Source organism: Serinus canaria, chromosome 15, assembly GCF_022539315.1.
Source record: "Serinus canaria isolate serCan28SL12 chromosome 15, serCan2020, whole genome shotgun sequence".
Taxonomy (NCBI): Eukaryota; Metazoa; Chordata; class Aves; order Passeriformes; family Fringillidae; genus Serinus; species Serinus canaria.
Window position 1 is genome coordinate 6272844 of NC_066329.1, and position 25687 is coordinate 6298530.

Here is a 25687-nt window from a genome sequence, read left to right on the forward strand (position 1 = left end):
GCAGGCGCGTTCCGGGGCCGCGGGAACAGGCCGGGAAGGCCGGGCATGTTCAGCCTCGAGAAGCTTGGTGAGACCTCAGAGCAGCCTTGCAAGGCTGCCGCTTCACTAAAACATGTTTTCTGGCCTGGAATTGAAAATCTTTGTGTTCCTGGTCTGTTGGGCAGTGACAGAACCTCCCAAGAAAAAATAGGTAGAAAAACCTACTTGGTGTCTTAATATGGATACAGCTCTTCACAAAAACAAACAAACAAACAAGAGTATTTCAGTGTCTTTTCAAAGACATAACGACAAAGAATTCACTGTCCTTTAGGACTGGCATGACCAAGGCTGAACAGAGGATGATCACAACCCCACATCCCTTGTCTTAACAGGACGAAACCAGCAGCTGTCCTGGAGCTTTCACTTATCAAACACCTCCAAATCCATTCATGCTCCTTTTTTCTTTCCTTGTTAAACCTGGCAGCTGCCCACACAGAGCCACTGCAGTGACATCCATGGAAGTGGACAGCCAGACCCCACTGACTGCCCCAGGCTCCCAGAAGACGGTGTTCAGCTCCTCTTTTAATCCCATCAGTTGCTCCTTGGCTGCATCCCTGAGCACAAGGTGAGCAAGCACATCCTGCTCTGCTCGCAGGAGTTATACTAAATGATTTCTGAGAGTCCATGATTCCATGTTGTTATGGTTCTCCTCTGAGGAACAGAATACTTGTCTCCACCAGTGTAGTCTAACTGGCAACAGCAAATGAATGATTTACAACATTACAACTGGTTCTCACTATCAGACTTTGGCCACAGCACCACAGCTACTCCTTGTCCTGGTTGAGGGGGAAGGATATTGTTTGTAAGATGTTTAGGGGAGAAACTGCCCTTTTGAAAGGGTTTAAACCTTAATTTTGCAAGGGTTTAATCTAACACTTAATCATTACAATTCTCTTACTCAAAAACATTTCAAAGCAAGGCATTGAGGCACATCCAAACAGCAGGGCCTGCAAAGAATCAACACCACCTTCACTTGCTCTTGTCCCAGCACCAAGTACACTCTGGAAAAAGAAAACAACCTGATTTGTTTTCAGTGGAATTCCAAAAGCACTCCACAGGAACACAGCCATAACTTCAGAGAGCTCCCTCCCTGCTGCAGGGCAGGCACTCAGCTCAGTGTGAGGGAGCCTGCTGGCTCTGCCTGAGAGGATGAGCATTCCCTGAGAGGATGAGCATTCCCTGAGAGGATGAGCATTCCCACAGCTCCTGCTCCCTCAGCTGAGATGGGCTCCAGGGGCAAACACTGGAGCTGTCCACAGACATCACCAGCACTTGTCTGATCCGAGGAAAGATCATCCAGACAAAATTATTTATTTCCAGACACAATACCGTGATTCAGCTGCGTTGACATTTCTGGACATGCCTGTGCTCTTTGCAATAATTCAAGACCATGTTTTTGCTTTTTGTTTTTTTTTAAACCAATGCAATGTTCTTTTATTTTGTACTTACAAAAAGAGCCACCCCATTGTATCCCTCCCCCTCCCCCCGAATGCCTTTTACAAACATTGAAAAATTAAAAACCTGATGCTGACATGTTAATTTGGTAGAATTACTTTGAAACATAGCCTTTGTAATTAAACTCCTACAAGATGACTTTGTAGTGATAGCCTGATTATTGGCCAAATAAAATTCCATATTACAAGTTAGCAAATTCTAGTACAAAAATAGTCCATGTGTTAGAACAGCCTCTTATTATTATTATATTCACAGGAAAGAGTCTATTGGCTGCATAATACCTTAATATTTATGAAATTTCTTTTTACGTGGCTCATTCATCTAATTTAATATAGTGTTGAGCCTCAATAAATCCTCAGGCAAAAAACCCCAAACAGGGTTAAATATGCTGTTCAGTGTACTCTGAAGTACTGTGCTTTTCACAGGACATCCAAGAAACCGCACAAACAGTTCTCAGCTAGTTTTAATATTAAATGAGATCCAGATCCAAAAGGATCCCCCTGAAGTACATATCCATGACTTTCCATAGAAACAGAGGTCACAGCTTCAATGGTCAAGTTTCACTAGGGAAACTGTCGAGCTCCTCCACTCATCATTTCCAGGAATCCTGGGGACCTCTGTGGCACAGCCCTTCTTCAGGAGTGTCCCCACTGGCCGGGCTCTCGCTCCTCTCCTGTCTCTGCTAACGCTGTTCAGCAGTTTCACTCGGACCAGGCCCCGCAGGGAAAATCTGGGGACGTGCTACTTGTCTCTCAAGATGTCCAGCTGCTCTTGATACTCTGTGAAAAGCCTCTGGAAGCGGAGGTTCTGTCCAATAACAGGAAGAAGCTCTTTCAATAGTTCTCTCTTTCGTAAACCCTGCACAGAAAACACAAAAGCATCCTCAGAACCTATTCTTTGTTATCATTAACATGTTCCATGAAGTTCTGTAAGATTCATGCCCTTTTTCCTGCCTAGAGAGAGCTGTGCATTTTACGTTCTCACTCTGCTTCCGTGACTCCCAGAATAAAAACTGTCCTTACATTTACACACTCATGAAGCTGGAGCAGCCTCTGCAGTTCCAGACTCCAGGCTGTGTTCTGACAGGGAAGATGTCTTTGGCAGGTGCCTGTTTCAAAGCTGCTGTCTCAACATGTGGAGAGCTGAACATGCAACTCTCCTTCATCTGTGTGAAGCTCAAGACAGCAGCAGAGCTGGCAGTGGGGTAACAAGCATTTGCCTGTGGTTTCACATGGAATAAATCTCAGTGCCGTGGGACAAAGCCTGCTTATGTGATCAGAGCAGAGTATGGAAAGGATAATACCCTGTAATTTTTATGGGAAACTCTTCCTTGTTCTTCATTAAACTATTATCAGGACTTACCATAACTGTTGATTCCCACTGACTTCCAGCTGAGTAATGGACTGGACCCAGTAAATCCTTGCATAATTCTCGCAAACGATATTCAAACCCTGGAGATAGTCAGAAATAAAATCACATTTAACAGCATTTCACTACATATAACTACTCCACAATGTAGCAGACATTCAGAAAAGAATTACAAGTATCTGGAATAAAATAAAGCTCAAAACATTGATTTCAGGAAAGTTATATTCTTATTCTTACAGCAATTCTTTGGAAATATAAGCTCTGAAGAGTCTTATTTAAGGTTCTCAAAACCAAACCCACTACTAAAGATGAATCTACAACACGGAGAAAAACTGAAGTAATTACTCCAGCTTGTATTAAGAGCTGCCCTGATCTCAACCTCACTCTCTTCTTCCACACAAACATACCAGCTTTTTAAAAACCAAAACAACTTTAATAAAACCACACACAGTTTCTTGGGCCTCCTTTATTTACCCAAAAATCAGAGACGGGAATTCCCTTGCAGGAAACAAAGTCTATTTAAGAGTAACTTGTCAATCCACATATACTAGATCAAGTATTTTAATAGATTAGAATTTGGTAAATGTTGAAATAATCATAAGAATAAAGGGTCAATAATAGGATGTGCAATTTTCAAAGTTCAGCAGCTCTAGAAAATTAGTGAAGCAGCAATAAGCAATACACATCTGGCAAAGCACAGTTTTTGTGACATCCATCCATCCATCCATGGCAGCAACATTTGGAGGTGCTAGAGGAACCCAGTGCATGCAGCAGAGGCTCTCAGTTAGTGAAGGCTTTTAAAAGTACAATCATCTCTTTAATGAATGACCCAAGAATAATATTTTAATTTCAACTGGGGAAGGACAGAGAGAACCACATGCAGTTCAACAAGCTTTCTTGTTAAATAAGGTAAGGGCCAAAAGGCAAGAATTAATGAGTTTGATTTTCATTCTGCCAACACCCAACCTGAACCATTTAATTTCCCTCTGTGCAGAATGATTATGCAAGGTGAGGAGTAAGGGTGAATTAATACAAGGGGAACTACTAAATTATGAATGTAGACAGGCAAAGATACAACAGAGATCTTTGGAATCCAAAAAGTATAAAGTCAGTTGGTTAACCTTATTTAAATAATAGCATAGAGATAAAGTGTATTCAAATATAAAAAAGACACAAGGAACCTTTCTTGTGTATTTCTTTTCTCAGAGAATTTAACATATGGAATTCACCAGCAGAGGCAGTTGAAATTTTAGAATGTAAAAAAAGAATAAAGTGCAAGCAATACAAGCAACTTCTCTGCAATTTTATGTGCTGGGGCACAAGGTGTCAAAGACTGAGCAACCCCTCCATCTCACATCAGGCAGCGATTGTCAGCTGCCTGAGGAGGGTTATGCATTTTACAAGGTGCTCCTGGCTTCCCTGAAACATCTGTAGCTGCTGCCAGACAATACCTAGGATGTGTCTGACAGACCACTGGGCTGTTTTACAATGCAATTGCCATTGCTGGAGTCTGCAGATGGCACTGCTTCCCCGGAGCACAGTCTGTCCCCAGCCACTGTGTCCAGCCAGGACTCCTGAGGACTGAGCACTGCAGAAGCAAATGCAATTAGTTTTGGTTTTAAGCAAACCCGAGTCCAGAAGTCAAGTGCTAAAAGGAGGATGTTAAGGGCAATCACACACATACATGACATGAACAGAGTGTTTTTTAGAGCTGCAGAGAAGCAGCAGAGCCTGGCAGGTCTCACCTTCATTAACTAGGTACCGTGCATAGATAAGGAGCCAGTGGTGATATTCGTGACTGGATTGTAACATAAGTGCTGCTGCTATCTGGTTCTCCAGGTATGCAAGTGTTGTTTCTTGTTGCACTAAATGAGGCATGGAGAACAATCTTGCAGCTTGCCTTCCTGAACTGCAAAACCAAAAAGATTAATGTGCCATGAAATCAGATACAAGTTTAAGGATTATATCTTTTTGTAGCACTAGCTCTAGTGCACTGATCTTTCAGAGACACACAAGACATAAAGCACTTAAAGGATTTCTTGCATACAAACACATTATCATAAGAAAGCTAATTTGAAAAAAGTAACTAGTTATTAGAATGTTTTTTCAAAAAGGGAATTTTTCATTCTGTTATTGTCTCTCTCTCTCAAAAGAGTATTGATTGTTTATGTTTCCAATGTTTACAATGAACTTCCCTTCCCCTCATGAGAACAGCAATAAAATCATACAACACTACACAGTTTCTCTCCAGAAAAAAAATTAAACTTGGATGTGAAGGGCAGAAATAGCAAAGAAATCTGCTTGGGAAATCTAATTCAAATCCAAGGGAGGATGGTCTATAAAGCTCCTTACAGGAATCTGCTCTGGCTCACACGATTCCTTGGTGATATTTTCACATGTTAAAAATACTCACTAGATGACTAATATCTCAACTTTCTCACAGACTTCATTAAATAGATTCTTTGAGGCCAACTGAACTAACACAGAAATTGTAGGCCTACTCCAGAAAGCTGGTAAACTAAAAATTAAAATGCAAAATGAATCTGGTAAACTAAAAATTAAAATGCAAAATGTAAAACATGCAGCTTAGCTAATAAAGGTATAACAGAATTGTCCAATACCTTACCCATCCAATAAAGAGGAAACTTAAATTACTATATTTAGAGCATGCTTTCCTGCCCCCCCCAAACAATCTCATAACATTAAGATACAGACTAGAAGCATGCAAAGGATCACTGTGTGAATGACTGATCATTTCAGAGCCACTGGCATTTCAAGAAGTGACCCAGTGACCCAGGCAGGTGAACAAAGCCCATGACAAAAGCCAGCCAGGCAGGCGGCGTGCGCGTACTTTGATGTGCGTCCCTGTATCACAGCCAAGGGCCCAGAACACAGCATGGCTTCTTGAGATGGCAAACTAGTCCTGAAGTCTGCACATTGTGCTAGAGAGTCCTGTTTGTCAGAAACAAGATTCCTGGAAAACAGCAAAAAGACAAAAAACAACTCTGAGGAGTGCAAACAGCAAGGTCAGCAGACCCAGCTCTGTTCTGCCTCAAAACTGGATTTGTGTTTTTACAGATAACCAAAAAAAAATCACTGAAGTGGCTCAGGAATTCCAGGGACCCTGATTATTCCCACTACCTGTCCAAATTCTGCTTGTAGTGTGTTCCTCCTACTCCCAAAGTTAAAAATATTAATTACATAATATAATTTACCATTAGTTTGCAAGGAATTTTCTCCTTGCCATTTTACAATCTAATAAGAAGCCATGACCCAGACTGATGTGTGGAATGAACATAGGTAATGACTCTCTCTTCAAGAATTTGATTTTACCTTATGTCAGGTCCCCCCCCCCACCAGTCACACACACATTGACAATCTTTTCCATAATCACAGCTATCCCTTCATATGCAAGGAGCTGACATTACAGCTGCCATTTCCACACCTAATTAAGGATATCATCTTCACTGGCTTGAGATGCCAGGAGAAAGAGTGGCTCAAACCAATGCTAAGTTTAGATTTCATACAGCACAAGGGTAAAATGGTATAAATATTTAAAATACCCTTTGCTGTTTTAACATGTTTAAATTTGTATGATGACTAAACACATTGCTCTTTTATATATTTCCCAAGCTGTGGTACAAACTAAGAAATGGCAGCAAATTCAGAATTATGGCTGAGAGTCTGTCCCCTGCTCCTTACTCCCTTAATAAACAAATGGGGTATTTTTCCTTTTCCAGAGGATTCGCTTCGAGTAGTTGAATAACAACAATTATTCTAAGGAGGAGTTAAAACAATAAGCCCTTTCATCCAGCAGGCTCATTACACTAATTACAACAATTATATTAGGATTACAACACGGTTTTTTTCTTTTTAGGAAACAAAAAAGAACCTGTTTTGGAAAGATCCTGTAAATAATTCACCCATGGAAATTTTTCACAGGAACTTATGCCTTGCCATGGGGAAAGCCCATTTGATCCCCAACAAGACACAGACTCTTGTGTAGCCTTTCCTTGTGTTTAGCAATGACTCCTCCATGACTCTGAGGTGGAATGATTTCTTCCCAGTAAACCAGAACACGTCAGCTCCTCTGAGTTGCGAAATCAGGAAGTAATCCATGACTTACCATGTAGAAAGAGAAGGATTAAAGCAGTATGCCTTCCCATCAGACATGCTCATGACAGGAATTCCATGCTGAGTCAGCAAGATCTGAGAGACAGTTGCATCACTTCCTGCAAGTCAAATTCAGACCAAAGTGTTTCTTTTGGAGTCTTGCCTAAGACTCATAATGGTAAAAAATGGCATCTACCATTTCTTATCAATTACAGCAACTAACAGGAAAAGGTTCACTGTTGTTCTCAAGCACTGATAGGAAAGTCATGACACATGCTAATGATGGCAAGCACCAGGCTCAGTGCAGTAGCATTAACATCAATTTTGCAAAATACATTATCAATCTTGATGCTGCAATTTATACAGAAAATGAGCTAAATTAGGAACATTCTCCTTATCTAGGGAAAATCTTCAGCAATTCTGCCATGTCTTTTGTAACCCAAAAAGCCTTTAGCTTTCTTTTCCCCATTAAGTTAAAATTATAAACCCCACCATATTTAGAAAAGTGTGCTCTCTAAGAGCACAGTGTAAGTGGGATAGCTGGAGTCTCATTTCCCAGCATATTCCAGGGCTTGTGCATGTAACTTCTAATGATGACATTTGCAAACTGCTAATACAACTGCTTTCTAGCTGGTTTGGATTAGTACTGTATGGATTAAAGCTAAACCAGAAGCTAATGTACTCTGAGACAATGCTTTTCTGATGATTTGTGTTGTGCCAGATATTGCAGTGATTGAAACTGAGGATTTTTAAGTAATGAATCAGAAGATAATCAGTTGTTGTTCATCAGTGAAATAATAAACATGCAAATTACAGAGCAATTGTTGTAATAGCAGATTTACATTAAGTATTTATTTTGTGATCTTCACAACACTGAATTTCTACATTCAGAAGCAAGGCAGACTATAAGCTACAGAATCTCACACAAGTTTCCTACTCACTGATTTTGTCATCACTGTTATTTCGAGAACTTCCCTTTACTATACAATAATGAAGGGAAATTATTTGTTTAGGCGTTTCAGGTTTCATAGAATTTCAGCAAATTCACAAATGGCACTAAAAAGTACAGGTGAGCTCAAAGGTTGGTAATTAAAGGACTTTTTTATTACCTGAAAATATTGTTTGCAAAGACTCGTCTCTAACAATGGCTGTCTGCTTGTGAACATCCCTGAAAAAGACAAAAGGACAAGTCTGCAGTCAGCAAACAACTGAAAACTCCAATATTTTTTAATAAATTAACTTTTTCACTATTCATGACAAAGTGGAGGGTTGGGGAGTTTTTAGGTTTGTTTTGACATTTTCTTCATTACTTTGACAAAATTATTTTGGCAAACTTAAACCCCTTCTGGCAAGACAGAAGTTAATAGCAGAGAACAATTTTTATGGCTCTTTATCAGGAAACCTCATTACACCAAAGCAAACAGCAAGGATCTAAATAACTCCTTTAGGAGCTCTGACTGGCCTGAGACATTAGATTGAATTCAACAACTGCAAACGAGTTACCAGTGTTTTTATCTTGGCATCTTGAAAATGAACACTGCTGTCTCAACAGCAGTGCAGGGACACAACTGAAGGTACCTCTGAACATGGCCTGAGCCAACGTGGCCCTTACCAAACAGAGAGTGTAGCAGCAGTGGTGAGAGCCATGATGCAGGAGCCTGTGCAGTGCAGGGTGGAAATGGGTGTGTTCAATATTATAGGAGGAAGGAGGCGACGACCACACGCTGAAAATACTGACAGTGTTCGTTTCTCACAGGCCACAGTTACAATCTCACTGGGAAAAAACAAACAAGAAACATTTGTGTGGTGTCAAATGCAAGTAGCATAACAACAGGATGAATTCTTAAGCTATCATACAACTTGGGTAAATTCCCTAAAAAATAACTATTGCAGCTTTAAGAGAAAATTTTCGATACCAAGAGGACAAGTCATAAACTAAACAGACCAAGGCACATAGCTGGAAATATCAGTAAAGCTTTTGATTTAACACAAGCTCTCCCTCAAGGCTGTATGTGTATTTAAAATCTGCTGCTTCTTTTTCAGACCTAGACAGGGCTCAGAAATGCACTTTCAGATGAAACTCTGAAGTTGGAACTAGGCAAAATTGAGAAAAATTAAGAGAAAAAATAGCTAAAGACTCAGAAAAATACTTTGACATGACCAAATATGCCATTTCAAATTTTTCATTCTTTAGTGGTTAGCACTTGAAAACCAGTCACTTACTATTTAGTCAACTTTAATGAAGAAATAAAAAGGAGAAATGTAAAAATACAGGAAAATAGTTGTAACTGGCTAATGCAAATTGTGATGTTTTAGGACTGCACAGAGTTAGTTCTTGAAGCAAAACCTGAGACTAAGAGCAGTGCACACTTTTACCCATAAATACTATGAAAAATAACTGTAAACTGTACTTTTGTACACCTAAAAATGTCTTCTGGCCTTCAGGACCCCCTTCCTCCAAAAGATGCTCTCTTACCAGCTTCCTGCTGCAGCAAGGATTCGACTGGTCAGGACTGTCTCCCATTCCTTCCCTTCTCGATTACACTTTAACCTGCTCAGCTTTGAGCCCCCCACTGTGGTCATTTCATTCTCCACTTCAAGGTACATTGATGGATCTGAACTTATCTGAAATACAAAAAATGAAATAATTTTTGGAAGAGGAAAAAAATTACTCAAAAAAGCAGCAACTACTGTTAGAACCAAAACAATGCTGTCTTTAAGAACACATTTAAGTATGGCATTCTCTGTTTAATGTGGGTTCAAAATATACCATGACACTTCAAAAGAAGCAGACCTCTGAAAATCAGCCTTGCCTAAAACACAAGTAATTTCTTTGCATTTGAAGCACAAACATAGGGAAAGGCTGTGCTAGTCTGTCTCTGCTTCCTAATTATGGGCACCAGATCAAGTCTGTATGTGCCCAGTCTCCCCACAGTCTTGCAATTGGAACCAAACTACCACAGCCTAAACACACCTAAAAACTGCTTCCTAAATACCTAAAACATTACTATTTGCCAGCCTGCTCAGATGCAGAGCACCTCCAGAGAGCTCTCAGAAAAGCCCTGGTTTTATTCCTCAATGGTGTTCTCCCAACACCACTGCAGCAACAGTGCAGCAGCCACTCCCCCCAGAGACTCTTATCTCCACCACACACTTTGGCTAACCAGGGGGAGGGACAGATGAACCAGAGGTACTCACTTCTCTTTGGAGTTTAGCTGGGTCAGAAGTGACCCATTTTTAGCTGATTTGCCATTTTCTTTGCTCATACAGACATATTCTTAGAAGCTAAAGCGTTACCATCTTGCTTGCTTGAACAAACACATGCATTCAAATGTTAACTCATCAAAGGATGTGAATAACCTTAGGATATTTTAAAGAAAGCAGGATTTCTTTTTTGGTTTTTAAAGTATTTTTTCCTTATAGTCCACTTACTTGCAAAGTAAACGATTTCTGTGGGATTGGGGTTGGCAGTTTAAGTGCTAATGCTGGTGCAGAGATGCAAGCAGCATCCTTCTCAGAGGCCAGTGTAGCTGGGGACTGGAAAAAAATTGCAGAAATAGTTACATTTTTAAATTTAAAAAAAAATCAAATCTATTCTACCAAATAGATTAATTTGAAAAAGAATTTTCTTAAAATTCCAAATAATGCCAATTGCAAATGTTAGTCTTGCTCCAATTGGTTGTACGAATACAAGCTTTTAAATATAGCTTCTAAGAATCAAAGAAAAACAAAAAATTTGAAGTGGTCTCTTTTTTTATTTTTTTTTTAACACCTCTATTTTCAGCTGCAACTAATTCCTGAAAATTCTTGTGTAATTCTTCATGGGCAATCTAAGCTCTAGATACTGAAAACACAGGTATCTATATGCCTGAAAATGATGGAAACTCTAATGCAACTACTTTAGGGTTCTGAGGAAATTTATAACCATTTAAATCACCATATCCAAGTCACTTTCTTGTTCTTGGACCACTCTCCATCATTCACCACCAAAAACTGTCAGCATTTCATTTTATTCTCGACAGTCTTTGGCAGGCTAGCATTACTTAGTATGCTGGGACCTTTAGTAAGTAGCTGCATATCTCTATAAAAGATAAACACATTTGCCACACCATGTGCACCTGCTTTTTCTAAGCTTAAATTCTAAAACCAGTAAATTTAAAGGTATGGAAGAGGGATGGCTAAAAATTCCGAGGGACTGACACTACTTGTGTTTCACTGAGTCAATGGAACAAGTCAACACAGGACTGACTTTATTAAATGAACTTTGAAAACCACAATGATTTTTAGATATTTCACCTGAACAGTTAAAGTTACTGGTACAAGTCTGGAGTCTTTCCTAGGCCTTCCTTTTTTTTTCTTTTCTACTGTTTCTCCCTCAAGTTCCAGTTTCCGTTTGGGTACACTGAGTGGTTTGACAGCTGGAATCTTCTCTTCACTGTCACTGCTGCTCTCCAGAATATCCTTGGGCTTATTGTCTTTAATTAAATTCTGATCCTTCAGTCTGTAAAAAAAAAGTCTGTAAAGAAAAGCTGATTCCAAAAGTTGCCATATATCCCACACATTGCCTTCTTGCAGCTAAGATGCCATTTCTGAGCCCTCTTTGAGTGTATTTCAAAGCACACAAAGGCAGGAGGAGGAAGCTGTAGAGGTATGGCAAACCCTTTCCAAAAGGACAATGTGCACTATAGATGTAGACCAAGCAGACATATTCTCCCCTTTAAAAAAATTTAATCAAACTAGCAGTTAGCCATGGGATAAAGCTGCAAATAGCAACTTTACTTAAGCATTCAGTTCCAATTACCATCAGATCTCTTTCCCTGAGCTGATACAAATAATTCAGCACTCTAAGATGCAAGAGTAGTTCATCTTTTCCCCTTCAGTGGACATTAGACTTTCTGCTTATTCATGTAGAACTTTTGTTGTTCTGTTGCCTACCCCCACAAGTTGTTCTGCTCAGTTCTGACTGCTGCAAAATGTGTATCTGCCAACCACACACATGACTTCACTGCTCCAGCTTCCATTCCAGGAAACATAACCATGGAATCACAGAATGGCTGGAGTGGGAAGAGACCCTGAGGACCATCTGATTCCAACAACATGCCATGGGCAGGGACACCTTCCACCAGGCCAAGCTGCTCCAAGCCCTATCCCACCTGGCCTTGAACACTTCCAGGGATGAGACATCAACATTTTCTCTGGGCAACCTGTTCCAGTGTCTATCACCCTCACAGTAAGGGATTTTTTACTAATATCTCATCCAAACCCGCCCTCTTTCAGTCTGAAGCCATTCTCCCTTGTCCTGCCACTACATGCCCCTGTGAAAAATCCCTGTCCAGTTCTTTTGCAGCCCCTTTAGGCACTGCAATAAGGGTACCCTGGAGCCTTCTCTTCCCCAGGCTGTGCAGCCCCAGCTCTCTCAGCCTGTCTTCACAGCAGAAGTGCTCCAGCCCTCTCATTACCTCTGTGGCCTCCTCTGGACTTGCTCCAACAGATCCATGTCCCTATAGAACTGAATATAATATAAGCAATGCAAAGCACAACCCCTGTGAACTCTCTTGTTAACCATCATATCCTAAAATAGGTCATGTAATCATACTCTTCCCTCCAATAGCTGGTTATTAACTCACACTGTTTTGCCATTTATTCCTTAACTACTCGGCTTCAGAGAAATACCTTGCATAATCCAAACCTTTTTTCTCTGGCACATGAATTATGCCAAACAATACACTTTTATCCATATTTTAATGACACATTAAAGCATTTGTGAGAGTAATTTAATACATCTTGCTTATGCATCACATGGTTAAGCTCTTTACCATAAAAATGTTGTATAAAACCAAGTTTTACTGATAATAACTGGGAAACTATATACTTTTTTCTCAAGATTGGTACTTTTTTATCATTTGTTTTGGTGAAACAGGAATATTTATGCCATAACACTATGTCACAAAACAAAATGCTTTCCTTTTTTTTTTTTTTTTTAATCCCATGGATCCAGAGCCAAAACCCTTTAAACTCAGAGAATCTTCTCTGCATGCCTTCAAGGCATAAAGCTGAAATACAACTGCTGCAGTGATGATGAGAGGTCATCTGCTGACATGTACGGTAATTTACCTTGAAGTACATCTCTCTTGTACAGAGATGCAGGCTGGCTATTTTTGGCTGGTTTTGTCTTCTAAGGAGTCCAGCTGCACTCAGTGACACAGGCCTGTGCACACACAGCCTCTTACAACAATAGTTTGAACTTGGTGAATCTGTGTGATACCAAAATGCCAGGGACAAATGTACAAAGGGTAACAGCAGGACAGAATTCACCTATTTGTAGCTGCCCCCTTCCTTCCAATAGCAGAAGAAACCCAAGACAACTTCTAGAGTGTCAACAGTGTGATACCTACACCACACAGAATTAATGTTTCAACTCTACATGATTCCCTTCCTCCCTCCCCAGGCTGTCTTACCTGTCCACAACAGTCTGATTTGTGTTTGTTACAACAGCAGTCCCTGAGGTGGCTTTGGATCGTTCTGTGAATCGAGAATCAAATGCTTTCATAGGCTCTATCTTGGATGGAGTTGTCAACACAGAGGAAGACGATGCAGAAGGAGCAGCTGAGGCAGAGGTAGCATTTACACTGTCAAGAAAAGAGACAGCAAAATAAGGATTGAAAAATTTAGTATTGGTAAACTGCATAGCTCATAACAACTAGCACTAATGATAGTGGCTAGAAAACCTTTCACTTAAGTATATAATCAATTATAATATTCTTTTTCCACTCTTTCATGCATCAGTGTTTTACAAGCTTTGCTTACTCTCAAAAGCTGTCTATGGTACACCTCAGAGCTTCATGTGGCCACATGTCTGGATTAAAAGACCCTAATTCATTTACTGTGTATTTTAAATTCAGGAAGGAAATGATTCTTTTAGCTGGTACTTACTGGGAAAGGATTGCTTTTTAAAATGATCACAGGGTTTCCTGAACCCCTTGTTCAGGTTAACAAATATTTCCATTACAATATTATATTTCACTGTTTATCAGTCAAACAATTGGGGACGAAACAATTCATGCCAGGTTTAGATTTTGTTGTTGAAAAATCCAACCTGATTATTAGGCCTTTCCAAGCATAACTCTAGGGCAAAGGAATGTGTTTTCCCCACACTAAAGCATTCCAGGGACCTATTATTTCAATAGCTGTTTACTTTAGAGATTTTTCAATTCATTCAGAGAATTAATTCAGAGAATGAATGGCTCTAAAATAACTGATGCTTGTACTAAAAAGCTGCTAGAAGTACAGTTTACAAAGAAAAGGATACTTAATAGTTTCATCTGTCAATCATTTGTCATAGTCCACCCGCTCATTTTTTACTCTGTGGCCAATTTCAACCAAATTTGACGGAAAAATAAAGGTTTCAATGACACTATGATGCTACAAATACTATAAAAACACTCTGAGAAGAAGTCAGGTCAGTGCTACCACTGAGGGAAAAGCAAGCAAAACTCAATTGTTCTGTAATTTGAAAGACACACTGGCCCATCAGCACATGTGCACTGACAGGCCAATGTCACTGTGCTCTGATGGGGTTGTTATACAGGAAGGAAGGATCATCATGTCTGAAGAGAGGACTCAGGTCAGAATTTGATGAAAGAAAGGTTTCATTACTTACACGACTGGAACACCTTCTATTTACTAACAGCAACCCACCAACAAGTCATTTTGCTAAAGCATTAGCAATCAGCTGTGCACTTCATTGCACTGAAGTTCACTGCCAGAACTATGCACATGCATTTATTCAATCCCAATTTATCAACATTTAAAGTAACCAAACACTAATAAAATCTCAATGTTTTCAGGAAGATTAGATTCTTGTGGTTTTACAGTAAGAAAACTATCATTATAAAACTATAGATAAGAATTAAAAACTAAACAGACTCACGTGAGTGAAAAACAAAACAGCAAATACTGACCCATCTTTATTGGCTGCATCATCTGTTGGTTTTATACTGGCTGCTGTTGGCTCTACAGAAGGCTTTGAAGTATTAAGGGAATTTGCTGCGTTAGAATCTAGTGACATGAGCTGCTGGTTGCTTTGAGAAGACATCATTGAGCCAGATAGAGTTCCAGATATTGGGATGCTATTGAAAAATGCTGTAGAAAAATCCCTAAACAAAAAGACAAACAACAAATACATTTCTCAAAACCACTTTAAGATAATTCAAAAATAGTAATTTTAGCTAAAATAGTTATTCCATTCTTGCTTTTTCCACATGTGGATACTCATATATAACCTAAATAAATCCCCAGTACCTTTTCAGAGTAATTTCTCATATCCAAAGGATATTAAAGCTGGTACTGATATAGATAAGAATCAACAATCCATTAGAGCATTGATCATCTAGAACTGTAAATAATGAGAATTAGCCTGATCTATTAGAAGTGAGACCTTATGGCCAAAGAACACTGGTTGAAACTGTATTTCATAAGAATACACACTTATTTCCAGGAAGTGCTTTATGATCCCCTAAGATGGAATGCCAAGGCTGGAACAGGGAAAAAACTAACAAACATATAAGAAGGTAAAGAAGGATTTTATGGATTACTTCCAAACATACCCAGTGTCCAGTTGAGCTATGCAGAGAGGTGTGATCCTTCTCCGACCATCTGCTGTTCGTGTTTCCACTTGTTTTTTTAAGAGATTCTGTTGAGAAATACATTTTGTCATAATTTCTGATAAATAGGAAATGCTATTTTATTTTTTTTTTCCAAACTGACAAAAATAGATGTATTAGAAGAGGTGCCTCAATTAAAAATCTGTTAGCAAAGACTTTTTCCCACAAACACAAACAATTTTCCAATTTTCAACCTATCCATCTGTACAAAAGACATTTGTGGAGAATGTAATCTGCTCTCCACTTTAGAATCAAGTCTAAAACATTAAGCATATCAAATCTTTAATTAAAAATTGTGTTCCATGTTTAGGACAGAACTAAATAACGCTTTCAATCTCTGTAATTGCGAAACTGAAACACCTTCTCTGTCATTAGTTACTCTTGGTTTCCTTTCTGCACACCAAGAATTTTGCACCCATCACAGAAATATCCACAAGCCTGCTTTCACATAGCCTGCCTTCTGCTTAAAAGCATTTAACTTTTCAACAAGTCCCAGTAAATGACCCACTATGTTGATCAGCTGGGCCGTACACAGGCTGAAAGGTGCCATTCAACACAAAGAAGGGCACAGAAACTGGTTCTTTCCTTACAGTTTGGTATTTAGTGACTCAGTATTTGACAGTGCCCAAGAGCACCTACCTTTCTGATGTCCTCCAGACTCTCCCCATTAACCATGCTTGCCACTTTGGGAGCTGTGGAATTCCCAGAGCCTTCCCGAATTGAGGCATTCTTCTGATCCCCCTGCTGCTGCTGCCTCTGCTGGTACTTGAGCATCTCTGGGTTCTCAATAATGGTGGTGGACAACTGAGCTTCAGTCATGATAGCCAGGCTTTTGCCATAGGTGGACTGGTGAATGTTGCTCTGGGAGCAATAAAGATGTGAGTGACCATGACATCACTAATTGCAATATCAGGGAATCACACAAATCTAATGGAATCCATAAAATGCCCCCTGTAGCATTTAGACACCAGATTTTTTAATTTGTGTTTTCAACTAACACTAAATCAATATGTAAAATAAATGAAATTCAAAGCTCTAGTTGCTAATAGCGATGAGAGGAAAAACAGCCAAGAGCAATCAGTTTTAAAAGACTTGCATATATGCAAGTGAAAGAGTAATTTTATAGTGCTTTGAAGCACTCACTTCTTGTTTCCTTGGCCAAATAATTACTTCAGATGTATAATGATGGGTAAGCAAGTGGATGTTTTCCAAATTCTTTCTTTCCAGAACAGAAACTAATACCACACATTCACTTGGCTACTCTTTTTTAATGATTTGTAAAGCAGACAAGAGCAACATATTTTCTATAATATGGAAATCAGTTACTACATACTTCTATAAACAGGCCAGTATTTTAATTGAATCAATACATCCTTGAAATATGATCAAAGGTTTTCTAAGTGCTTACTGTACCTTTTCCTCCTCACTGAGTGGATCCCCAAGTTCATCCTGGGAAAAGTCCAAAAATGCCACTGATCCATCCATGGAACACACCAGGATACCAAGTCCATTAAGGGTCCTGAGGGAAATAAAGGTCCAACTTTGTTTTTAATCTCTTTCATTCAAGCAAAGATGATGGACTGTTCAATAAAATCTGATGGATTCTTCAGTAAAAATCTCAGCTTAAGATTTATTATCACAGCAATAACTCATGGAACCAAAGAAGTGGGACAGTGAGGAGACAGGATGACAGGCAGCAGAGTCCCTGTGCCAATGCTCCTTTGCAGAGTGCACAAGGATGGTGGCACTAGGACAATAACCTGCCCATGGCATGAGCAGCACCATGAAAACTTTCCTGAAGGGGTAAACCTGAGTAGTGTTCACAATGAACAGTCAGAGAAAACTGTAAATGCATTTTCTTCAATAGATGAGCAAAATATTTGTGCGAATGGAAGTGGGTGAAGAAATGGTCCCTCAGCTGACATGCAGGCCAAAAAATCTTGGTACTAGGCAAGAGCACAGGTTTGATTTTTTACTGTTAAATTATTTGGGTTTTGAAGCAAACTGCACATGTGTTTATTTGTGGGGATACATAGTAACCCTCTGCTGGAGGACAGGTTTTCTTAGCAAAAAGAGAGAGGAGAAACTATCTATCTTAAGAGAATGATAATCTTGCATATGTAACCTATTCTTGCATATTTGAAACAATACTTGAATTTTGACTTCTCCCTCAGACACTTTTTAGTACAGAGTGGACAGAGACAGTGACACAGTGGCTTACAGATGAATTGTTACACAGAAGGGAAGAGGAAAGGAAAGCTGGCCCAACACCAAAGTCCTAACCAAGTTACTAAAAATCTATTATAAGTACCACAGCTACAGGCATTTGGGAACCCCTATTTTTGTGGCAGCTGGTGCCCTGATAGAATCACATCCAGAAATCAGCCTCAGCACCATGAAACAAGGTACACCAACAGCACTCCAAAATAGAAAACAGTAAACTCATGCTGAAAGTTTTCTGTTTGCTTTGCAGAGAAAATTGCTGAGCTCCCATTGATCTCTGGATCCAAGCAATTGTTATGTGAAAACATAATCCCTCACAGATATTATATTGATGGATCCAAGTCTAAAATTCTAAACCAGAAATTACATAGCTATAACAATATAATAGTACCAGGTTTCTCAGAATTTACTAAGTCTGTTTTCAGAATGGAGCACATTTCTGGGAACACTCCATTTTATTGACATTTTATCCATCTGCTTCAATTTGTAAACAGGATATAAAATACCAAGCTGCCTGATGATCCTTTGTCTCTCAAATACCCCACAAAACCATTTCCTCACAGACTACAAAATGTTAACCAGCTATTACTCCCAATGACTTCATGCCATGAAAAATGGGCAAACTGCAGACGGAGAAATAAAAAAACACAACAGGAAAACAGAACTATTCAAAGCTATTGTGCTATAACAATAGCAGCACTTCCCATGAAATATTCCACTTTCTGGCTTTCTAGCCTTAATCTCTTAATGAAAGAAAAATGTTTTGGTTTTGAAAGCTTTTTTTTGTAGTTCACTGAGCTTCAAGGCAAAATCCAGATGGCACATAGAAACCAGGAAGCTTTAAAATTCCCAGTATAAACCCACCAAGAGATTGTTGTAACTATTAAGGGAGAATTTCAGAAGTGAGGAAGTGATAGAATTAAGACAACCTATGTCAGAGAATGGTAACAAGCAGAAACTCATTCCACAGCTATTTTTACTGTGTCTTGCTCTAAATACATTACTATTTGTTCAGTTAATAATCTCAAGTGGCCATGTGCTATTTGTTCATACACTACCAAAGATGCTACAGCAGAAACAAAACCTTCAGGAACCAACTACTTGTGTTCCAACAATCACAACCTGTACTGTTTTAAGGCATTTCCAGCTAATTAGTAGACCTAAAGTTGATAGCAATGCTTTGGCTTCCATAACAAACAGCAGAAATCAACTTACCAGGAGATGTCCATGATTGACTTGTCAAACAGCTCATGTATGACAACTAAAGGTCGCTTCAGACACGTGAGCTTAAGAAAACAAGAAACAACACTCAGAAATGTAGAAGTTCTACACTACCACAGATAGTACCACATTAACACTCTCCCAGAGCCTCACAATATGCACCAAACAAAATCTGGCCAGGAAACAGCTGTGTGCCTGGTGGTGCATCTGAAGCACTAAGTCACCTGCTCCCCTGCTGGGGCAGAAAACCTCTGGAAAAAAACAGCTGACATTCAATTCTCCTTTCTGAAACACAGACTGAATTTCTTAATCAACTTTGCCTTTACACCACAGTCTTAAAACACTCTCTTGCCACTCCAAAAGCAATTCCACAGATGCAAAAGACAACTTTCTATTCTAAGCTGTACTGAGATAAGGATGCTGCAAACTGCCAGCACAAGAAGACAGAAAACAGATTAGGCTTCCGTGTCCTCACTCAGACTACTTCTCTGAGAAAGTGAAACTCATCAAGAGCAAATGGAGTTTGATTCACAATAAGTCTTAAAGAGGATTCCTCTACACCTAAGAATCAGCTTAGTAATAAAGAACTGAATATGAAAACTCCAATAACCTGCTCTAAATTAGACATTCTAAGCTCTTTAATGTCAAACCAACAGACTTGATATTTCTAAGTGTATAGTACAACTGAAATGAAGCAGAGGTTGATAAGGTCAAGGAAGTTTTATGCTCACAGGTTCACAGATGCAGTGTCAGTGTCATCTTCAGTAGTTATTTATGATTCCATAGCTCTGTGCTCTATTTGTTTATTAAGCTCCTCAGGGCAAAGACAACCTATAACTGCATCTCTGTACTACCTTCTGTAACCTCAACAGCCACTCCAAATGAAATCTTCATAATATAAATAGAAAGTAAAATATACTGAGTGATACTTTGATATGGGTATGCACTGGTAGCATTACCAGAAACAGATTTAGTTATGCATCCAGAGATTGATGGATAAATATCACACTGGAAGCTATAAATAGTAGATTGCAGTTAGCAATTGGTGGGTTCTGGCACAAGTTCTCATCAGAAAGCTTTACAAATCAGTTAAATTGATTCCCTGTATTTTCCAGTTGCATTTGAAAATGTGAAAATAGCTACTCTTCTCTTAGCCAGAATAAAAATTTTAGTGTCAATTTTAAAGTAAAACCCAAACTAGATATAAAAAACTTGAAAGAATACTTAAAAAGCTTATTCAACCCTTTCCTCAACAAGGACAGAAGACAAGTAAAAGGATGAAAATAAGGTTGCATTTATTAATTGGAGTAAAATGTTTTATCCCCTAACAGCTGCTCCCCCCTTAGCCGGGCACACTCTGCCACTGGCTTCTAACTGCTCTTGCCTCTAGAGAAATGAACTATTATCAATCCACTTCCTTACCACCCAGCTAAACCTGTAACAACAGAGACAAAAAAAACCCCTAAACATGATACTAAATCTAAGACATAATGCTGTACATGTGACCTTTGTGCTAAACCCCCAAGTTATCCAATGACCACGTTAGTTCAAAGGCAGCAAAGAAATCACTTACCCAGACAGACAGAGATCGATCCTTGCTACCGACAGCACAACAGCAGTAGGGACAACTTGACTTGGTGGAGCTCCCATTCTTTTGTTTCTTTTTGAAGATTTTTGGATTGAATTTCTGAACAAATGAGATGCCCAAGTTTTATCACAGTAATTACATTTCAGCAGAAGATCTGCTTTCTAAGCAAATTTTCCACTTAAGAGTGAAAAAACAACATTTCATAGAAATAAAGTCCTGAACCAGACTCTATAGGAGCACTGACAAAAGCTGCAGAGGCTTTCTTAAGGGGTTTTCTGAATGCCTTCACAGAAAAAGCAAACAATATTAATTTTAGTAGGGATCAGAAACCCACTAGAAACCTAAATCATTTTAATCAAGTCACTGAACAGCCAACAAAGCTGAAGTTTGACATTCCTAGCATGCTCCAGTATTCCCCTTTGTCTCGTTCATCTACATCCAGCTCTCTTATCACAACAGCCACCTGATTGCTTCCAACATGCAAAGCTGACATTTTTTAATCACTACCATGCATTTGCTTTACTAATCTTGACATCCATCTTCACTTCTTGTCTCATTTATACATAAAATTATCAAAAAGCAACAGGTTTTAACTTCAGGGATAAATTTCTATCACTCACTCACCACTACTGTAACTGCCTTCCGGTGCCCTACAAAATCCATGTTGGTTTTCCATCCATCCCTCTCAATGATCTGAGCAGTGGGTCCAGAATTATTCATGGCATGAGCAGAAACAAGATAGTGACCATCAGGTGACCAGCTAAGGCGTAACACATGAGTCGTCCCTCCACACTGACAAAAAAAAACCATACCGGAGATTTAAAAGTGTTTGGCAAACAAAGGGGTTGTAATACAAACTATTTAAGTTTCAGATTTAGGGAATATGATTACAAAGTAAGTATCCTGAGAGTATAAAAGAATGACCTCGCACACAATTCTCAGCATTTGGCCATGTTTACACAGGTGATGTAGTGTAACTTAAGAAACCCTATCAAAAGGGGGAGGAAAGGAACTCAGAGAACTTTTCTAAAGGAAAGACAAATGTTACATCTTTTTGGATACTGTTTCCTCAGTATTTATCACAGTCCTAGTTAGTAACAGGGCTGCAGCACAGCAACCACTAATGATCAGACACTAGCTTGCCCCACCAGCTCCCACCTGAATTAAAGCAGACAAGGTCTATTAGAAAGAGCAACTGCACTAATCACAATACCCTCAGATCACTGCAGAAAACTCCACTCACCAAGCACCAGCTTCTGTCCCCAGGAACTTGATCTCTTCATCAAAGTCATCACCCAATAGCCCTATGACCCAAGATCCCTCCTAAGTACTGACCTCACTTCTGATAGTGGCCAAGAGGAGATGCATAGGGAAGAACATCAGACTATTGAGATCAGTGTGCAAACACTTCCCCAGAACAACCACGGTATTTTCAGAAGTTTACTTAATTGTTTCCATAACCCATGTAAACTTTCAACATCCACAATAACAAATGACAATGAGAGTCTCATATTTTTATGAGAAAGTAATTCTTTTTTCCTCTCTTCTGTAGCTGCTACCTGAGAGTTTTATTTGATTCAGCACTGTTCAATTAATTCATGTTCGTGCAGAATCCAAGCTATTCTTCCAGTTTTCATTTATTCTAGGGGAATTGACTTTGAACAGTCACACATTGTGAAGTACCTCATCAAAGGGTTTTGTGATGCTGGTTTCCAGCTGCCAGTCCATGGTCCGCCACACCTTCAAGCTTCGATCATCAGCCTGAGAGGCAATGTACTTCCCAACAGGATCCCAGGTCAGCCCTTTCACCAAGCCAGAATGCCCCTTCAAAGTGGCAAGAATTTCTGTGCACACAAAAATTGAGAATAGAGAGTAGTTACTGCTAATCTCCTTCAGGGCAGAGTGTTGAGAAAATTTACATCTTTTTGGAACAGTGTATTAAGTAAGTATAACTTCCCTTAGTGTAAAAACAACAGATCAACCAAATTGGAACCTGTACTTAAGAAAAAACTGATATAAAAGAAATGGTAAGGAGAGTTCTGGTCAGAGTAAGTGGTGTAAAACTCTTTAGAAGACAGGTCAGAGCAGCAGAGTCCCAGTGTTTCAGAGCAGCACTCTGAAGCTGTGGAAAGGAGCACTTGAACTGGAATTTCAGTTAAACATTCACCCTTTCCTCCACACCCAAAGATTATCACAACTAATCCAGCTTTGTGCAGCAAGTGTGAACCAAGTCAAAGTTGTGACTCAACAGACACACAAGGCTGGCAGACCTGGTAACCTACATTCAGTCCCACTCTTGCTTATCAGCCTGTAGGAGGAGAGGCTGAGAGGGTGCACAATTAGCTTCAAAGTCTAAAAACTCTGGTATCAGTATTGGAAACCAGCTTAAAATAAATGGCATGTAAATAAACACAGGCAATCATGACTTTCACGTAAAATCAGCAGCACAAACTGAATGCAGCTGTTGTCTGCAGCAGAGTGGAATCCCCTGCTCACTGCCATCCAAACCTGGAAGAAGGACTGACCTGCCAACTGCAGGTGTGTCACTCCAGAAGACAGACAACCCAATCCCTCCTAGAGATCTGAAGAGTCAGTGAAAGACACCCAAGGAGGGAAGACTTAGTCACAAAGTGCTGGCACATCTTTAGAGCTCTCACCTGGGAATTTGACAGCATTCCAGATGACAACAGTGTTATCAACACTACAGGATGCCAGCCAGGCATCATGTGGAGACCATGCTACATCCATCACATCTGTTTGAGAAAAGGAAGTTTCCATTTAAGAGATTGATGGTAACCAGAAAATCAATCAGAAAATCAAATCTTTTACAAAAAACTTGTGTTCTCAGTAGCAGTATTTTGCTATCACTGAGAAATGATTATCACCTCACTAAAGTGGAAGGTAAGAAGGCAACACTCACTGGGAGTGAATCTCCCCAACTTCCAATGTTCAATAGGGGTCAAGAAAAAAAAAAGGGAAAGAATGCAATGTTTAGTAACTATAGGAAGTACTAATGCTTGCACAAAGAACTTAGTCTTGTTTTGAATGAAGAAGTAACAGAAGCTATTACAATGCACTCACTTTGCTCCACATGGAGTGATCAAAGTGATTGCCATCTTGATTTTAATCACAGCTCATGTCAGCAGATGCAAAATGCATTTGAAATTATTTATTTCTTCAAATTTTGCATTGTTCTTTAGATATTTTTCTTCTAAATAAACACTGACATTCTTTGGTTTACAAAAATATGGTCTTTTGCCAATCAGATTATTTGCTGCTAGTGTGAACATTTAATTAAAGACACAGTTTAGCTTCCTTTATTCAGATTCACTTTTAAGCTAGACAATAGCAAAATCTAAGTTTCTTAGTTGGTAATTTTTCTCCTACTACCATACTTGTCAGAAGTTACTTGTATGAAAATTGCATTTCATTAAAAACTATTTATTTTTCATTTTCACTGTTGCTCTTAAAATTAATTACTGACTTGCCACCAAATACATATTTCAAACAAGAAAACATGATGCTAAAAAGCAATTTTTTCCAAATACATGCAAATTATGTTCATTCAACACCTTGAAACTTACCCCCTGAATGGCTTCTGAGAATCGACACACACCTCCACTGCTCAACATTTGTAAGTTTGCTACTAGAACCAAACACAGTGCTAGGTCCAATGTACCTAATTAAAATAGAAACAGTTATAAGAAAAACCACCACAAGCTCTTCACTTTTTTTAAAGAAAATCAGCTGCACTTATATTTTATAGTCAGTTATTCCTACAATACAGAAGGGGGAAAAAAGTGGTTTTTGTAGAGAGAGTAATTCAAATTATTAAAAAATTAGCTTCAACAAAATGTAGAATTTCTATAGATAGCACAAAATGGCAACACTGAAGGTGACTCTTCAAGTCTCACCAGGAAGTTTTCTTCAAGGACAGAAGCAAATGTCTCGGCTCCTCAGAGGAGAGAGACTGCCCAGGCAGGCACCCTCCAGCCCAAAGGACAGCAGGCACATCCCCAACACCACTGGGGTGTCCCAGCTTTCAGCTCCTTCCACACCAGGTGGAGCACTGAGCTTAGCAAAGGGCAGCCCAGGGAGGAGGCGCTGAGATGTCACAGAGTCACCTCCCTGAGATGCAATTCAGAGCTGAAGGAAGAAGGATGCTTACGCAGCTCGTTTCCACACCATAATCAGCTTGTCATCTCCCCCCGAAGCCAAGTAAACGCCATTGTTCGACCATCGCACACAGTTCACACAAGCTGAAAGGCACAAAAGAAAGTTTGCAAGATGAAATATGTGAATAAGTAGTTCTGGACTGCAGACAGGATTTATATTACAAATAAGCAAAACTTGTCAGGAGACATTTAGGATTTAAGTGGGCTTTTCCTACTCAAAGCAGTTACTCTGTCCACTTTAGATAAATGAATTGGTACTTATCTTTCAGTAGCAGTTGAGGAATTTCTTACTTAGAAAACTCTATCTCTTATCTAAAAAAGCTTCACCAAAAGAGGCTTGAAGGAAGAAAGATTAATATTCCTCTAATGAAGGAAACTTATTCCAGTAAATAAAGTGGTATTAAGAGAGCAAAGAAGGAAAGGTATATTTTGAAGAAAAGAAGGGACAACTTGTCAGGTGACCCTACTAATTCCAAATGCAATGATTTATAATGTAATAATTTATAACTATAACAAAAACCATCATATGATGTATCTTTTACATTTACTTCTTCTCCTGTCCTTTCCTCCAGAGCTCTACTGTTTCTCAGAATGTGCATGATCAAATACTTTATGGCCACAGCTGAAAAAAGCTTATAGGGAGGAGATTTCCAAAGGTATCTATAGTCTCCTGCACATTCCCTCACATTTTAACAGCATTTTCTCCTAAATATCTTGAGAAGTATACAACCAAAGTATGAGACGACTCTGCTGTGTTTTATTGATTCTTCACCATTGGACATCATTATTTTTGCAATTACAGGCACGTAAATCTTAGACTTTGGCAAATTACCAATAGCCAG

At 39.2% G+C, this 25687-nt stretch overlaps 1 protein-coding gene across 4 annotated transcripts in view; it reads right to left on the reverse strand.

Moving 5' to 3' along the window:
• Nucleotides 1–1326: 1326 nt before the first annotated feature.
• LOC103818274 (protein HIRA) overlaps nt 1327–25687 on the reverse strand; it is a 32379-nt gene continuing 8018 nt past the window's right edge. For 2 of the 4 annotated variants that reach the window (XM_050980346.1, XM_050980348.1), the window contains exons 4-25: nt 24839–24929; nt 24255–24349; nt 23328–23423; nt 22354–22514; nt 21295–21462; nt 20656–20769; nt 19077–19147; nt 17052–17157; nt 16278–16499; nt 15582–15667; nt 14937–15131; nt 13434–13604; nt 11272–11491; nt 10408–10512; nt 9452–9600; nt 8588–8749; nt 8085–8143; nt 6989–7094; nt 5714–5836; nt 4608–4771; nt 2857–2945; nt 1327–2352 (exon numbers count right to left, since the gene is read on the reverse strand). In XM_050980346.1, coding sequence (XP_050836303.1) covers nt 2236–2352; nt 2857–2945; nt 4608–4771; nt 5714–5836; nt 6989–7094; nt 8085–8143; nt 8588–8749; nt 9452–9600; nt 10408–10512; nt 11272–11491; nt 13434–13604; nt 14937–15131; nt 15582–15667; nt 16278–16499; nt 17052–17157; nt 19077–19147; nt 20656–20769; nt 21295–21462; nt 22354–22514; nt 23328–23423; nt 24255–24349; nt 24839–24929 — 2870 coding nt within the window. In that variant the 3' untranslated portion in view covers nt 1327–2235. The remainder of the gene's footprint in view (nt 2353–2856; nt 2946–4607; nt 4772–5713; nt 5837–6988; nt 7095–8084; nt 8144–8587; nt 8750–9451; nt 9601–10407; nt 10513–11271; nt 11492–13433; nt 13605–14936; nt 15132–15581; nt 15668–16277; nt 16500–17051; nt 17158–19076; nt 19148–20655; nt 20770–21294; nt 21463–22353; nt 22515–23327; nt 23424–24254; nt 24350–24838; nt 24930–25687) is intronic. The other 2 variants (XM_030232287.2, XM_050980347.1) reach the window with 1 other exon arrangement.